General features: G+C 36.7%; 1 protein-coding gene and 1 long non-coding RNA gene across 3 annotated transcripts in view; both read left to right on the top strand.

The window, feature by feature from the left end:
* Positions 1 to 12,411: 12,411 nt before the first annotated feature.
* Positions 12,412 to 17,868, top strand: part of LOC114484720 (uncharacterized) — a 95,710-nt gene continuing 90,253 nt past the window's right edge. For both annotated transcript variants that reach the window (XR_008616392.1, XR_003677913.1), the window contains exons 1-2: positions 12,412 to 12,698; positions 15,659 to 15,776. This is a non-coding gene — a long non-coding RNA (uncharacterized lncRNA). The remainder of the gene's footprint in view (positions 12,699 to 15,658; positions 15,777 to 17,868) is intronic.
* On the top strand, positions 12,692 to 14,319 carry NAP1L2 (nucleosome assembly protein 1 like 2). The gene has a single exon (XM_007122097.4). It carries the CDS (start codon positions 12,775 to 12,777, stop codon positions 14,164 to 14,166), a length of 1,392 nt encoding a protein of 463 aa, XP_007122159.2. The 5' UTR covers positions 12,692 to 12,774; the 3' UTR covers positions 14,167 to 14,319.

Here is a 17,868-nt window from a genome sequence, read left to right as displayed (position 1 = left end):
GGCTCCACTGACATTGAAGTGGGCGTGTGGAATGCCAACTAGCACCACCTCACACCACCTGGTATTCCATGGTAAGAGTAGCAATTTAGCATTCCACTGTGCCCTGCTGAAACCAGGAGCTGGGAAAGCAGTGTGCCAATCAGTGCTACCTGTTTGCTGTTGGTGGGAATGTAAGTTCAGCTCCTTGCTGGGACCTGCTGACACTATCTCTGCAATAGCAGAGTTCTAATTCACACTGCCTGTTGCTTCTGGGTGGAAACAAGAGTTTAGCTCCTTACTGGGCCCTGCTGACACCAGGGGTTGCAAAGCAGTGTGTTGACTAGTAGCACTCCTTTGCTGTCTGGTGGGGTTGGAAGTTCAGCTTTCTACTGAGACCAACTGACACTACACTAGTGTGGAAAGGAAAGTACTGACTAGCCCTGACCTTCATTGTTCATTCTGCTTTATTGATGCTGGGTGGGCATGGAAACCCAGCTTCTTGCTTGGCCCCACTGATACCACCCAGGTGGGTGAGTCTAAGCATCCTTTACTATCACCAAGTAGGGAGTGAAAGTTCAGTTCCTTGTTGAGACCCACTAACACCATTTATTGTGTCTGTCGATAATTCTGAGTTGCAGTTTTCTCCAATGCCCCATTCAGTAAATGGAAGGCAAAATAAGGACGCAGGCAACTCACCAAGTTCCTAAAGTTTCAAGATACCTAAACAGTCTGTTACCTTCTTTCCACATTTCAGGGCTATTTTATGTTTTATAATATCCATGCTTTTGAATTGTTAAGAGAGGGAACTAGAGAAGATAAGGGTTACTCCATTCTGGCTAGAGCCCAGTAGTATATTTTTCAATTGTGTTTACTTCTTACTGTTAGAATATAAAGATAAAATTAATTTTTGCACACTGATTGTGGTTCAAGGTTCTTCCTAAGTTGACATGAATTTGCATAATTATTTGGACTTTACATGTACACAATTTTGTCATCTGTGGAAAGTAACAGCTTTTTCCCATTTATAACAATCATACCATTTATTACCTTTCACTGCTTATGGCAGTGCCTAAGATCTCCATTGCAATAATGAATTAATGTAGTGATGATGGACATTTCTTCTTTGTGCCGAAATCTAAAGGGAATTTATTAAATATTTCCCAATTAAATTTCTGTCATCTGTATGATTTTTGAATATGTTCTTCTATTAATGGAATCCTCTTCTATTCCAAATTTTCTGAGATAAAAAATTATACATCTGTATTGAATTTTATCAAATATATTTTCTCTGTATTTTTTCCTTCTATGTGATTTATAATGATTTTTGAAGATTAAAGAAATCTTGCATTTTTGGACTGAATACTAGTGAATTATGAAATATAGTATTTTTCATATATCCCTGCAAGTTATTAGCTTTTATTTTGTAGAATTTTTGGATCTTGCATCTATATAGGCTTGTAATATTCTTTTCTTGTAGTAACTGAGTCATGTCTTCATATCAGAGTTATGCTGGTTTTCTGAAACAAGCTGGGAACTGTTTGATAGTACATATTCTCTGAAAGATTTTGTATAAGGTTATTAAATAAAAATCTTCTTCTTTAAATATTTGGAAGAATTAACTAGTTAAGCCATCTGTATTTGAAATAATTTTTATGAGATAAAGTACAAAAAAGAATTCAATTTCTTCAAAGAATGTTCAGATTACTATTTTTTTCTTTTGTTATTTTTTCCAATAATGCCATCCATTTAATCTTAGATATATATATATATATAGTTTCATACAGCTATTCATAATATTTTATGTTCAATAAGAGTAGACTCGTAATGTATTCATTTTTTCATATGTGATTTTGGTAATGTGTATTTACTTTTTCTTTCATCTATCTCGTCAATAAACAAAATTGGCTTTGCTTATTGTCTCTATTATGGGTCTGTTTCTATTTTATATCTTTCTTTTATTATTCTTTTATTCTAAATATTTGTTTTTGTTTTTGTTTTTTTTCCCCTAGCTTCTGAGATGAAAGTTTATGTGACAGGCAGAAAAATGTCCCCATTAAAGATGTCCAAATCCTAATTCTGGGATCCTGTGAGTGTGTTGTCTTACATGGCAAAAGATACTTTGCAAAAATTATTAAGTTAAAGATCTTGAGATGGTAATGTTAAGTTACATTATCCAGATGAGCCCAATGTAATCATAAAAGCACTTTTAAGATGGAGGAAGAGGGTCAGAGTCAGAAAAGATGAGAAAATAGAAGCAGAGATCAGAGTGATGCAATAGCTGGTTTTGAAGATAGAGGAAGGTGCCATAAGCTAAGGAATGCAGGCAGTATGTAGAAGATGTAAGAGATAAGAAAACAAAGTCTCCACTGAAGCACTCAGAAAGAATGCAATCCTGATGAGACCTTGACTTTAGCCCAGTGAAACCCATTTCAGATTTCTGATGACCAGAATAAAAAAGATAATTTTGTCTTGTTTTAGGTCACTAATTTTGTGGTCATTTGCTACGATAGCAATGAAAAACTAATGTGATTTTAATACTATCAGTTTAATAGAAAGTAATATGTTTCTAAAACCTAAAATTAATGGTATATATTTTTAACAGAAAACTAATAGTATTTTGGTACCTGGAAGAGAGGTGCTGCTGTAACAAATAATTACAAATGTAGAAGTGACTTTGGAATTAGAGTCTGGAAGAATTTTGAGAAGCATGTTTTAAAAAAAGTCTAGATTGCCTTGAATAGACTATTAGTAGAAATACAGATGTTAATGACTGCTAAAACTCAGAAAGAAGTGGGAGCATGATAGAGAAAAACATATCATCTTAGATATACCTGAATCATCATGAACAGACTGTTTCTAGAAATATGAACTTTAAGGCACTGCTGGTAAACACTCAGATGGAGATGAGCAACATGTTATGGAAATTGGAGGGAAAGAATTTCATATTATATAGTGGCAAAAACTTATCTGAATTGTGTTCTGAAGTTATTCTTTTTGTAAAAAGAACTTGTAAATGATGATTTGGATTTTAGCTGGTGATATCTACAGGTAAAGTGATGAAGCTGCAGCATGATTCTTCTTGCTGCTTACAGTAAGTGCAAGAAAAAAGAAATATACTGAGGGAAAAACTGTTAATTAAAAGAACAAGATGAAGTTAGGAACCAATAACAGGAAGAAAACTGGAAAATTTACAAATATGTGGAAATAAACACTCTTAAAAAGCAATAGCCAAGAAAGAAATCAAAAGGGAAATTAGAAAACACAGTGACAAATGATTATAAGAACACAGCATATCAAAATTATGGGATGCAGCAAAAGCAGCTCTAAGAGGGAAATGTATAGCTGTACATGCTTAAATTTAAAAAGAAGAATGATTTCAAATAAATAACCTAAGTTTTCTCCTCAAGGAACTAGAAAAAGAAGAACAAACAGAATGTAAAACTAGGAGAAGAAAGGAAATAATAAAGATTAGAGCAGAGCTAAACAAAATAGAGAATATGAAAACAGAATATCAAAGAAAGCAAAAGTTGATTCTTTGAAAATATCAATAATACTGACAAACTTTAAGCTAGACTGACAAAGAACAAAAGGAAGAAGATGCAAATAACTAAAATAAGAAATAAAAACGGGAAGGGATGATTCAAGATGGTGTTGATGAAAATATTCAAAAAACAATCTATAATAGGAATATAAAAGAATTTTATTTGAGCCAAACTGAGGATTACAGCCCAGAAGACAGAGTCTCAGATAACTCTGAGGAACTGCTCTGGAGGAGCATGGTTTTAGGCACAGTTTTATATCTTGTCAGAACAAAAAACATTAAACAAGTCAAGAATACATTCCTTCAAGTTTTCAAAAATAACCCCCAAAACAACACAAACCCACAACAGATCAGCACCTACACAATGAATCAGTATGGCTTTGGCACCTGGGAAGGGAGTCTTATCGTTGAAAGGGTACCAGCATTGGCATCCCAGGAAGGGAAACATTTAATCTTTATTTTTAACATGGACATTCTTTACTTCTGGTCAATGCCCCCTTTTCTTTAATAATTAAAGCAGATGTACAATGTATGTTTGATAGGCCATACACAGGCTATTTTAGTTAGCATAAAATTCAAGTTAACTCATATATAAGCCAAAATGACTTCCCCATACCTCAGTATGTGAAAAATTTTTTATCAGTGATGAAGTAGGAAGATCCTGAACTTGTCTCCTACCATGGACACAGTGAATCTACAGCTACATATGGAAAATTTTTTTCTGGAAAAGACCTAAAAACTAGCTGAGTAACTCCTTCACTTCAGACAAATGAGAAAAAAAGCCACATTATAGTGGATAAGAGAGGCTGAGACACAGTCTCACCATAAACTCCACCCCTGGTGTGGTGACCCATTATTGGGAGGGAACTAACACATCCAGAGCTTCTCCCTGAGGCACAAAAAGTTTGTACCCACATCAGGCACCTCAAATTTTAAAACCTGCACCTAAGAAATAAGCCCCCAAAACATCTAGCTTTGAAAACCAATGGAGCTCATGTTCATGAGATATAAAGGGCTTTAGCAAGCTGAGAAATGGCTCTTAAAGGGCTTATGAGTGGACTCACCCCAGGACCCAGCACAAAAGCAGCCACTTGAAAAGTGCCCAGACTTTATGTGAAAGATATTCATTTGCTTATCATAAAGCATTGGCTGAAGGGCAGGTGCCTACCGGGATACTCTCCAGGAACAGAGGCTCGTATGTGCCATTTTCATGCTCTCCCTCTGCCTTCCTGAAGTCAGTGGGCACCATCTTTTCTTTTCTTTCTTTCTTTCTTTTTTTTTTAGTTTTTACTTTAGACCTTTTTTATTGTCGTTGTTCTCAGCAGGCACCATCTTTGGGCTCTCCCTCTATTGCACTTCAGAGCACCTGTAGCTCCCTGATGGGAGTTTTACACACGTCTGGTACCCTGATTTTTATTGCTGGTGTCCAGGGAACACCACTTGATTACAAGTCTTTGGAGGACAGGGGAGTTTGTGTTTCTGTTTCCCCTGGGACTGTAAGAATCAGAGAGACAGTTCATCACAGACTACCACCCCCAGGGCACTGCACAGATAGATGACTAAAAAGATTCCCTCGTCTTTCTGAAAAAGAGGTCTGTTTGCTTGACTAGGAGCTTTTGTCTGAAGGGCAGGCTTCTGGTCTGGCACTCTTCTAGGTGTCTATGGATGTACTCTCAGTGAATGGAGGTCAGTGGATGCAATCTTTGCCCTCTCTCTCTGCCTCATTTGAGCTCATTGGTATCTCCCAGAAAGGAGCTTATAACCTTGTCTGGCATCCCTATTTTTGCAGTTGATACTAGGGGACACCTTTACATTACTTGGCTCTGGTGGCCAATGGAGATTATGCTCATGTGTCCCACAGGACTGCAACTAATGGAGAAAGAGTTCTTAAACAGCTACAAACCTCAGGGCACAGTAAGAGGCAACACGCAGGAGCTCAGTCTTTCTGTGTAAGAGGCTGTAGGTTTATAATCATAGCTGCATACAGAGGAGCAGGTTTCTATTTAAATACACATCTAAAGGCTGACTGTAAACCTCTCTAGAGACCTTGGAGTACAGGTACTATCTTCACACTCTTCCTCTGGTATGCCCCAGAGCACCAGTATCTCTCAGAGGGGAGTCCTTGCACATGTCTGGTGCACCAGTTTTTTATATCTGGTGCCCTGTTTTTTGCAGCTGCTGTCCCGGGGATGCCCTTGATCATATGGCTCTGGTGGGCAGGGGCCTTGCATTCCTGTGTCCCATGGGACTGTAACAATCAGAGAGACAGTAATTTGCAGGCTTCCACCCCCAAGCCATTGCACAGACAGCAGACTGAAGCATACCCAAACATACCTACAGTATTTCTGTGAGTGAGGCCTATTTGATTGTTCTAAGCTTGGGTCTGAGGGGCAGACTTCAGCTTTGGCACACGACAGAGGCCTTTGAGTGCATGCATTTGGGAAACAAACAATGCATTTCAGAATTGAGATGACTCAAGATTTTGTTCATAAGCCAGGGGAGATCAAAAGGCTCTGGATCTCTCTGATGAAGGCTACCTTTCCATCATTTCTTAGGCTGTTCTATTTTATTATTTACCTATGATGTGCCCTTGCTGTGCAACTGAGTTTTAGTTTCTGTGTATATTTCTAAGAATTATAGAAATGTAAACAAGTGCACATTAAAATTTTGCACAGTATTCTCTATAACAGACTGAAGTTTAAATATATTTGAGGTCAGTTCTGTGGGAATTATGGAAATTTTATTGCCAAGGAATGCTCCCAAGTGAAAGATGAGAGAAATATTTCTTTAGTCCCTAATTGCATGCTTATTGTATTTTGTTTTTCAGTCTCTTCTTCTCAATGAGATCTTGATTATTCCCAAACTTTCCATTAAAAAAATCAACTCTGTCATTTTGCCCTTTATTGGTCCTCTCCTTTTCTTCTTTCCGCTATCTTCTTTTTTTCTTGATGTTTATCTTGTATTTGAGCTAAAAATATCCCTATCACTTACAGATTTCTCAGGAAAGAATCTAGATTTTGTGGAACATAAAGCTTATGTAATCTTGGATGAGGGAATTCTTTGAGAAAAATTCTGTAAATTTATCATAACCAGACAGAGCTTTAGAAGGGACCTGTGCAAGTGAAGGGCCCTGAAGTTTGAGTTTGTGGTAAATCCTCCCATCATTATTAATCCATTCCAGACTTGTTCTTCCTTTCCATTGATTTCTCATAAATTTACTGGAGGACAAAATGTAACAGAGCTTTGGCTATTGTTATTCAATACCGTATTTTCACCAACTATGAGGCAGTCAGTTGTGGAAAGAAGCAACTGTAAACTTGGTAGAAACTCTCAGAGATAAAATTCTTATCAATGTACAACTGTCTCTGAACAAAATTAGCACTAGATGAGATTGGCACTAGATGGCACTAGTGTGTGTGTGTGTATATATATATATATATTTCCAGCCTTAAGAAGGAATGAAGTTTTGATACATACTACAACGTGCGTGAAACTTGAACTCATTATGCTAAGTGAAATAAGCCACATACAAAAGGACAAATATTGTATGGTTCCACTTATACGAGGTAACTTAAAATAGACAAATTCAAGGAGACACAAAGTGTAATAGAGGTTATCAGAGGCTGGGGGAAATGAGGAATGGAGAGTTAAACCTAAGGGGTACAGAGTTTCAGTTTGGGATGATACAGTTCTGGAAATGAATATTGATGATGGTTGTACAACATTGTGAATGTACTTAATGCAACTGAATTGTACACTTATAAAATGGTTAAAATTGTAAATTTTATGTTATATATATTTTAGCACAATAAAAATTCAATTACAGTAAGTTTTACAATAAATTAATCATAAAAGAATATATAGGGTTACATTGGATTGGAAGACTCAGTCTTGTTAAGATACCAATTCTTCCCAAATTGATCTATAGATTCAAGGCAATCCCTATCAGAATTCCAGGCTTTCTTTTTTAGAAATTAACAAGCTGATACTAAAATTTATATGGAAATGCAAAAGACTCAGAATAGCTAAAACTCTTTTGGAAAAAGAAGAACAATGGAGGACTTTCACTTCCGAATAAAGAAATTAATATAATGCTACATAATCAAGACTGTGGTACTGGCATAAGGATAGACATATAGATTGATGAAACTGAATTGAAAATCCAGAAACAAAGCCTTATATTCATGGTTGTGGTGAGTTTGAGGATTTGGGGACTGATCAAGGAAAAGACAAGGAGACAAGGTGATGGTAGTATTGTACAACAAGCTTTATTGAGTGGTGTCTGGACCAGGGTTGCATGAGAGGGTAAGTTTCTCACAGCAGACGACCTTATACAGACTTTTCAATGGGCCATAACCCAGAGGGTGAAGAGGGTAAGGGAATTCCTGGGAGAGAGGTAAATCAAAGAGGGGGCTTAAGTGTCTAGGCGCTGTCCTTCAGCAGAAAGGTGGGCAGTCTTTGGATCAGAGAGCTCCAAAGGGCAGCAGTTTGGGATCTTTTATAGCTACAGAATTTATCTCTAGCTGGCAGATATTGGGTGCAGTTTTGTAGGGTAACAGGCAAGCTCTAAATGACCAAAAATATGCTTATTTAGGTATAATTAAAGCAGTTAGATGTGTGAGAATTTGAGTTTGGTTCTGAAGGGCTTTGAGCTAAGGGTCCTAGCCTGCTATGATGAATAAACAATGGGGTCATCTTTGGTCCATTTATATAACGATGGTCAACTGATTTGTGATAAAAATACCAAGGCAGTTTATTGAGGAAAAGATAGCTTTTTAAACAAATGGTGCTGGAACAAATAGATATCCATATGCAGAAAGCTAAACCAGGGCCCTTGAACTCACACCATCTTCAAAAATTAACTCAAAATGGATCACAGACCTACATACAAGAGCTAAAACTATAAAACCTTTAGAAGAAAATATAGGAGAAAATCTAGGACCTTGAGTTAGGCAGAGATTTTTTAGTTATGACACCAAAACACAGTCCATTAAAAAATGACAAATTGGATCTCATCAAAATTCAAAACTCTTGCTCTTCAAAAACACCATCTTAAGTAGGTGTAAAAATATGTGCAGCATACTGGTGGAAAATATTGCAAAACATGTATCAGATAAAGGACTTGTATGGAGAATATGCATAGAACTCTTATACCTCAATAGTAAAAAGACAATCATACCGATAAAAATGGGTAAAAGATTTGAAGATGTTATATCAAAATATATGTGAATGGCTAATATGCACATGAAAAAATAATCATTAGGGGAATGCAAATTAAACCACAACAGGATACCTTTTCATACTCACCACAATGGCTAAAATAAAAAAAAGACTTGCACACAAATGTTCATGGTAGCATAATTCATAGCAGTCAAAGTTGGAAACAGCCTATATGTCTATCAATTGGTGAAAAAGTAAACATAGTGTGGTATATCCATGTACTTAATTCCTATTAAGCAATAAAAAGGAACCAACTATGGATACATGCTATGACATGAATCTCAAAATCTTTATTCTCAGTGTAAGAAGACAGACACACAAGACTACATATTGTATGATTCCACTTATATGAAATATTCAGAAAGATAAAGCTATAAAGACAGAAAGTGTATTAACATTGCGTATAATGGAAGTAGGAAGTATAATGGAAATTAACAGTAAATGTTCATGAACTATCATATTGGGATGATAAACATGTTCTGAAATTGATCCATGGTGGTGGTTGTACAACTTGGTAAATTTAAGATCATTGAATTATGCATTGAAAAGGGTGCATTACATGATATACAAAATATGACCCAATGGGGTTATTTTAAAAATAAAGATGACATGAACATTTTTAATACCAATTTGTTGGTAGCAATATCTGAGAGTTCCAATTTCTCTACATACTTGTCAAAGTTTGGAATACTCAGTTTTTAAAAAATTATAGGCATTTCAATTCTCTTTATGTAGTAATCATTTATTTTGTATATATATATGTGTTATACATATTTTACCTATTTTTTTCTTAGTGCTCATTTTACTTATTGTTTATGTTTTTGTTTGTTGGCTTGTTGTTTTCAGCATTTTATGGTAAAATATACATAACGTAAAATTTACTATTTTAACCATTTTTAGTTATACAGTTCAGTGGCATTAAGTACACTCACATTACTGGGCAACTATCATCACCATCCAGAATGTTTTCATTTTTCTGAACTAAAACTCTGTACCCATTAAATAAAAACACCCATTTTAACCTGCCCCTAGGCTCTGGCAACCACCATTCTACCTTCTGTCTCTATGAATTTGACCAGTCTATGTACCTCATATAAGTGGCATTATACAGTATTTGTCTTTTTGTGTCTGAATCATTTCACTTAGCATAATGTCTTCCAGGTTAATAATCCATGTTGTAGCATGTGTCAGAGTTTCATTATTTTCAAAGGCTGAATAATATTCCATTGTATAAACATACTACATTTTGTTTATTCCTCTGTCAATGGACATGTAAATTGTTTCTAACTTTTGGCTATTGTGAAAAATGCTGCTATGAACATTGGTGGAAAAATATCTGAGACCCTGCTTTCAATTCTTTTGGGTATATACCCAGCAGTGGAATTGCTGGATCATATGGTAGTTCTGTTTATTTTTTTTTTGAGGATCCGACATACTGCATTCCACAGCCGCTGCACCATTTTATCTTCCTCAGCAATACACACAAAGTTTCCAATTTCTCCAAATCTTTGCTGACACGTTATTTTTTGTTTTCATTATTTTATTTTCATAATAGCTAGCCTATTGGATGTGAGGTAGTATCTTATTGTTTTTTCAATTTGCATTTCCCTAATTAATGATGTTGAGCATTTTTTCATGTGCCATTTGTATCTCTTCTTTGTAGAAATGTCTATTCAAGTCCCTTGCCCATTTTTTAATTGAGTTATTTGGGTTTTTGTTGTTGTTGAGTTGTAGGAGTCCTTAATATATTCTCTATGTTAATCCTCTATCAGATATATGACTTGTAAATATTTTCTCCCATTCCCTGGGTTGCCTTTTAACACTTTTGATAGTATCCTTTGATATGCAAATGTTTCTAATTTGAAGTCCAATTTATCTATTTTTTTCTTTCATTGTCTATGCTTTTGGTTTCATAAATTTTTGTTTCATGTAATGAAATCACACCATTCCCTTTGTGGTTTCTGTGGCTGCATGTATGACTATGAAGGACTCTTCAATCTTAAAATTAGATGAACATACTTTCTCTTTGCCCTTTAATAGTTTAGTTTACATAGTATATTTAAATAAGTGGATTTTCTTCTAAAATTACATTTTTAGAAACTAAGAACATTGCAATATGTTAATGAGAGGAAAAATTTATGAGTCTATCCCAGTTTTACTTTAAAAAAACCTCCAGCCTAAACACAACACCTATATTAACAGGTCAGAAAGAAAAGGACCGAAATGTTCACATTAGTTCTCTCAGGGTTGTGAGATTAGCAGTGATTTCAGCTATGCTCTAAAAATTTCCTTATTTTCCAAAATTAAAAAAATAAGCATATACTGTATTTATTATCAAAAAACTACAAGGAATGTTGCTACTACAGAACCAGAAAAAGAAAACCGGAAATGCAGGACTCTTAACTATGGAACTACCCAGACTGATACATGAGCCTGAAAATTGAATTTTGTAAATAATGTAATGATAAACTGTACAGAGAGATTAAGTAAAAAGAAAAATTTACCTACATACTGAAAGAATCTGTAAAGAAATACAACAATATGTAAACAGTGTTTATCTCTGTGATAGTAGCACGATAGAAATTAGTGTTCAAATCTGGAAAATACAGTTAAAAATTTTTAATTGTTCAATTAATAAATAATCAGCATTGGAAATATGGACAAAGTAAACATCACCAATGATTCCTTCCCAAAGGAAATTTTTAAATGACTGCATAGTATTCCATCCTATAAACACTCTAATATATATCTAACCATGTCTTTAATGCTGAGATTTAGATTATTTTCGATAACATTTGTCGAGCAAATGTTAAGATTAAAAAATATATATATATTAATTTACATTTGAGCATTTCTTTTAAAAATTCCCAATGGCTTTAAACCCAGCATCAAGAAAGAGGAAGAGGCAAGTCAGTATTAGGACTGGGCTGCTGACTATAAGCCAGACAACTGGTTTATAGTCTTGTGTGCTCACTTGCCATATAGTGGGACACAGCATTTTGGCTCTTCATCACAGGCCCTCTTTAACCCAACCTCCATCTAACCATCTAAACTCCTCCTTCCTCTCCCCACTCCCTACCCCACGAAACGTTAAGGAGGATTTCCCAATCTCAAATTATTGCTCACTTATCATACAGCTTGTGGAAAGTACAGAAAACCAGAATATAGAATGTTTAAATCACTGGCAGTTACACCACCCTGAGACCAGCATTTGCTAATTTTTTTAGTGTTTTCCCTTCTAACCTCTTTTTATAAGTCCCCCCCCCCACTCACCTCTCTCCTTCCCAGAGCCCAGGGCTAAAATCAAAGGGACAGATTTAGGACGGGTGAATGCCTTGTCTGACATTTTAGTTACTATTTTCTCTTAACTCTTTTGAAATTATAAAAATATAATACCAGTTGAAAACTGAAAGGATAAACTAATAAAACCTGGTTTCTAGAAAACTTGGGTGGTAGTGTGGGACGAGTGGGAGGTGGATGAATCAGCCATATTAGAGAACCTGGGAAAGTGAGCAGAGTTAGAAACGATAAATCTATTAATTTATTGGCTCATAGTTTGTCAATCACGTCAGCCCAGCAAATGAAATTAGAGTAGAGTCGTGGGGGAGGGAGGGTGTGACGCAGCAAGCTATTTGCACCAAGAAAATCTAGCCGAGAGACAGCTGCGTAATCATATTGCGGCACCGTTTTTACTTGCAGCAGCTGCTGCTTGCGGAGGACATCAGCCCACTGCGGCTCTCTGCAGTCTCTGGCCCGCTCCTGCAGGACCGGTCACTGCGGCCATTGCTACTCTCTGCACCCCAGCCTGGCCACCGCTGCCTCTGTCCAGTTCTCACAGCCTCAGCACCGCCTTCATCCTGGCAGCAGCCTCGACCGTCGCTCCCGGCTCCCGTATCGCAGTCCGACCACTACCGCAAGTTCCACCTCTGCCCCAGCCACCGCCGCTTCTGATATTCCGGTGAGTCTTTCCTTGCGGAGGTCAGGTCTCCTGATCTTGGCGGTAGCCACCTTAGGCGTGTGAGGTCCTTTGAAAAATGGCCGAGTCAGCCGACCACAAGGAACTGTTAGAATCCAGTCAAGAAGAGGCTGGTGATAAGGTAATGATGGAGGGGCCCAGGGAACAGCCGGAGCGCGGTGAAGATGCCGCAGCTGGGCCTGGAGATGATGGGGAGCGCGGTGAAGAAGCCGCCGCGGGGCCTGGGGAAGAAGGGGAAAAAGGTGAAGAGGCTGCTGCTGGGTCCGGGGATGGCGGGGAAAAAGGTGAAGATGCTGATGAGGACTCAGACCCAGACCGTCCAAAAGGACTTATCGGTTATCTTTTAGATACAGACTTTGTTGAAAGTCTACCTGTGAAAGTTAAATACCGTGTGTTAGCCCTCAAAAAGCTTCAAACTAGAGTGGCCAATCTAGAATCCAAATTCCTAAGGGAATTTCATGGTATTGAAAGAAAGTTTGCTGAAATGTATCAACCTTTATTGGAAAAAAGACGTCAGATAATCAATGCAATCTATGAACCTACAAAAGAGGAATGTGAATATAAATCAGACTCTGAGGACTATGATGATGAGATGTATGATGAGGAAGAGATGTGTGGTATTGAGGAGGGTCTGCTACATGACTACATAGATGAGGATGACTGTTGTGAAGAAGATTATTATGATTATGCTATTGAAGAGGATGATGATGATGATGACGATGACAATGATGACGACAACACCGAGGCAGCTGGAGATGAGAATAAAGAAGAGGATCCTAAAGGAATTCCTGATTTTTGGCTGACTGTCTTAAAAAACGTTGACACACTCACTCCTTTGATTAAGAAATATGATGAGCCTATTCTGAAACTCCTGACAGATATTAAAGTGAAGCTTTCAGATCCTGGTGAACCTCTCAGTTTCACGCTAGAATTTCACTTCAAACCAAATGAATATTTCAAAAATGAGCTATTGACAAAGACCTATGTGCTGAAGTCAAGGCTAGCATATTATGATCCCCATCCCTATAGGGGAACCGCGATTGAGTATTGCATAGGCTGTAAAATAGATTGGAATGAAGGAAAGAATGTCACTTTGAAAACAGTCAAGAAAAAGCAGAAACACCGGATCTGGGGAACAATCCGAACTGTGACTGAAGATTTCCCCAAGGATTCATTCTTCAATTTCTTTACTCCTCAAGGAATCAACTCAAAGGGAAAGGATGGAAATGATGATTTTCTACTTGGTCACAATTTACGTACTTACATAATCCCAAGATCAGTATTATTTTTCTCAGGTGATGCACTTGAATCTCAGCAGGAGGGGGTAGTTAGGGAAGTTAATGATGAAATTTATGACAAAATTATTTACGATAATTGGATGGCTGCAATTGAGGAAGTTAAAGCCTGTTGCAAAAATCTTGAAGCAATAGTAGAAGACATTGATCGCTAAAGCAGAGTGTACATGGCCCTGAAATTAATTGCCCTAGATCTAGTTACTCAAGTTATAAGAAGTTAATTACATTCTTGTGTTCTTAATTTTTCTTGTAGTGTCAGTTAAAATGTATGTCTCAGAAATATAAGAGAAGTTCAAATACTAATTCATTTGACCTTAGATTTTAGTAGTAGAATGCCTTCAAGAAAGTATTTACTGTGGTAAATGATTTAAGACATATTAATATAATGTGTAGTTTAATCCTTCTGAAGTCCTTTTGTCATGTAGGTATTAATCTGTAGCTGTGAATATTATCAGAAATGCTAAATGAGATCAATATTTATTCCAAAAGAAAAACTTGGGGAACCAACCCAAGGTTCTTTTCCTGTTGTTTGTTTCTTGCATTTGTGTTTTCTTAGGACTTTAGCTAGTGGGTTTAATTTTATTGTGCCTGCTTCAATTTGCAATAAAAATGCAATAGAATTTAAAACTTGAATGCTTAAGAAAAAGCCTGTATATGGTTAAGAATTTCAGGCAAAACCACATTTATTGTTAATAACAGCTTGTTCATAAGCTCTTGTATTTTATGTGACCATGATAAATAATGAAACTTAGTCATATTGAGGTTATCAGTGAAGTGTTAATCACAGGATTCTCCAAAGATTGCCACATATTGCTCTGTGTAATTGTGTAAACTGTAATTACAGTGTGTAATTTCTCTTTTCCTATAGTACTTAATCATTCATTGAAAGTGATCACTTTATCATTCTGAAAAGATTTTTCATGTTCCTTCACCACAAAATAAAATGAATAAAAATTTCAGTGTTTCATGTTATAAAAGTGATCTTTTTTATTATAAAAGTAATATGTTTATTGGAGTACCGAAAACCATATACCCATTCCCCAAAGATAAGCATTGCTTATGTTTTGATTTATTTTCTACTCTTCTTTTTCTGTGTGTTTGTATATGCCTGCAAATTTACTAAAACTCTGCTTAGACAGGCAAAGAAAGGGTATCTTTTTTTATTGTTTATAACTGATCTAGTCTTAATCATGAGTCTACCTCCACCTCCCAGAGCTGCAGGGAAACAAAAATCTCAATTTTAATCAATCCAGTAAATTCATTGCCATTTAATAATTAAACCACTCCAAAAATAACAGGCTTATATGTGTTAGTCTATATTTCAGATTTACCTACTCTTCCACAATGTCATCTTGATGTATAGGGGCTTATATTGCTTTATGACATTGGTTGGGGGTGCACTGACTGGGCACAATGGAATGTGGTTGGTCAGAGAGCTGACTTTGTCCCAGAGCTGATTTTGCCTTCCTCAAGTGTGGAAACCCAGAAATTTGGCTGCCCCCTTTGGCAAACTCTGTGAAGGTCACATCTATCCCTCTGGGATAACAGCAAACTTCTTAATCTCTTCCATGCCATGTGAGAGCTGAGAGTGGCTAGGAAGTGCTAACTCTATCTCGTTATTGCTGCCTATCCACTCTTCCATCCCAGGTGGTTGTGATGTGATCCCACAGAATTATAAAATGAAAGTGGAACAAAAGCTCCTCTGCTCGTGACTTATTCTTCCACTATTGAACATACCTCTTCCTTCGGATTTTGGCTCAAATAGGTAAGTTTATAACATTGCCTGCATTTCCTACCACTGTCTCATCTCTAGAATCAACTGGGGAGGAAGGTATGGGCTTTTTTCTTTCCTTTTCCTGTCTGGACAGGACCTTCCTCTAATATTGTATCTTTCTCCCAGGGTTAGATGCTCACTTGCTTTTCTCTGGGGTTGCAATAGTTGACAGGATATTGGGAAACAGACAACTTACCATTATAGGGGAACCTAAATCAGGAAACATTTACAGTGTATACTTGATAAATGTAGACTTTTTCACACTTTTCACCACCATTAATCTTGACCTCTATTAAATTCCTGACTCCCTCTAAACCCCTCCCACACACAAAAATTGGACCCCTTTTAATAGTGGTTGCTGTTACTATGCATTAAAAAGTCAGGAACATGGGTGTATCTTTCTTGCTGTTTCAGGGAGGAATATCAAACATTTTGAAGTCCCTCCTGTCCCTTTCTCTTGCCTCCACGAAATAGAGCAGTAAAGCTGCTTCTGGGCTTTCTGTAAGGGCAGGCCTGTCCCATTTTCTGTATCTGTTATGTCAGTGGCCTCCAGCCAAAGACCACCAGGGACATACCAGTAGTTGAACAAGTTGGGTTTATTCATCATTGCTGTGACAGAGAACCGTTGTATGTTATCAGTAAGTGGGTGTTAGAAAACACTTCAGGATTTGGGCTTTGGTTGCATGATTTAGTGTATGGTCTAAGGAAGTGGGGGTATTGGTAGCTCAATAAATCTTATCTATAGGGAGGAGAAAATAGAACAAAGATAAGGCAGTACTTGATAAAGAGGTTTAGCTACTCACTTTAGCTAGAATGGCAGGGGTGTTTGGTATTTTGTGGATGTCAAAGTGACCTTGTTTTTGTCTGTGCTTAGACAAAATTAAGAGACCTTGCTTTGTCTCATTTTTTTGTGGTCCCAGAGTAACCTTTTCTGAGGTTGGTATTCTATGAGTTGGTTTATCCACACTAGAATAACATGGCCTAGTTGTGAGTACCAGGCCAGCTTCCTGATGTCAGGGACTGCTTTTTATATTTCTCTTTCACCTCTTCTCAGGAATGCAATTTGATACTATAATCGCTCCCATAGCTTGTGGTGGGATGGAGGTTCATTTGATTTGGGTTTAGACTAGTGTAGAGGTCCTTTAGGCCTTGAGGATAGGCCATCAGCTTTTGCCCACATGCCAGAGAGACCTGTATTAGGGTTTAGGGTTCAAGTGTGACTAAAAATAGAATTTTACCTTAATTCTTTTTGTAACTGTTCTTAAAAAGTATGTCATTAATATGGTCCTAGAGGGATTGTTGAGCTGGATGTTGGGCATTGTTAGAATTTTGGTATTCTGAGGGAAAATACTGAAATACATAAATACAACAAAATTTCATTTTGGGGTACATAATAATTTATAGTGTAAATTATAGTATTTAGTATTATATATCATGTGGCAGAGTGGTTAGTCTTTGAAGCCAGGCTGCTTGGATTCAAATTAGTTGGGTGACCTTGTGCAAGTTACTTTATGTGTCTCAGTTTTCATACCTGTAAAAATATGGTAGTAATTGTACAATTACCTCATAGGTTATTATAAAGATTTAACTGGTTTATGTAAAGTTCTTGAAATATACATGGCACATAATAAGTGCTGTATAGGTATGTCTATCTTTATTATTTTTATTATCAAGTTTATATCTAAAACACTCAAAACTGTCTGGTATACAGTAAGGGTGCAGTAAATTCTTATTAAATTATTAATAATTGTCCCCTAATTTATTTCTAATTTACAAAAAGTGAAATCATATACTTTGCATTTTAATAACAGAATCTCCAAGACTTCTGCAAGTATTAAGGAGGGCTAAGTGGCAAGTTTACCAGCAATACTTACGTTAGTGGCAAGCCTGGTTAATGAAGAAGAAAATAAAGTGACTCTGACTCTGGTGTTCCTCACTGCTGAGTGCATTCATTAGCCTTGTAGCTGTGTACACCAGGCTCAACACTCATCACAGGCCATTTTGTTCACTGGCCAATAAATGCATCATTAAATTAAAATATTTGGAAAACAGAAATAAATACAGAAAATGAAAATCACATGAA

This window comes from Physeter macrocephalus, chromosome 21, assembly GCF_002837175.3.
Source record: "Physeter macrocephalus isolate SW-GA chromosome 21, ASM283717v5, whole genome shotgun sequence".
Taxonomy (NCBI): Eukaryota; Metazoa; Chordata; class Mammalia; order Artiodactyla; family Physeteridae; genus Physeter; species Physeter macrocephalus.
This window is presented reverse-complemented; position numbering and strand designations above follow the sequence as displayed.

Bases quoted from the DNA above. Each gene is read 5' to 3' on its own strand.
- NAP1L2 (XM_007122097.4), top strand. From the start codon at position 12,775: ATGGCCGAGTCAGCCGACCACAAGGAACTGTTAGAATCCAGTCAAGAA.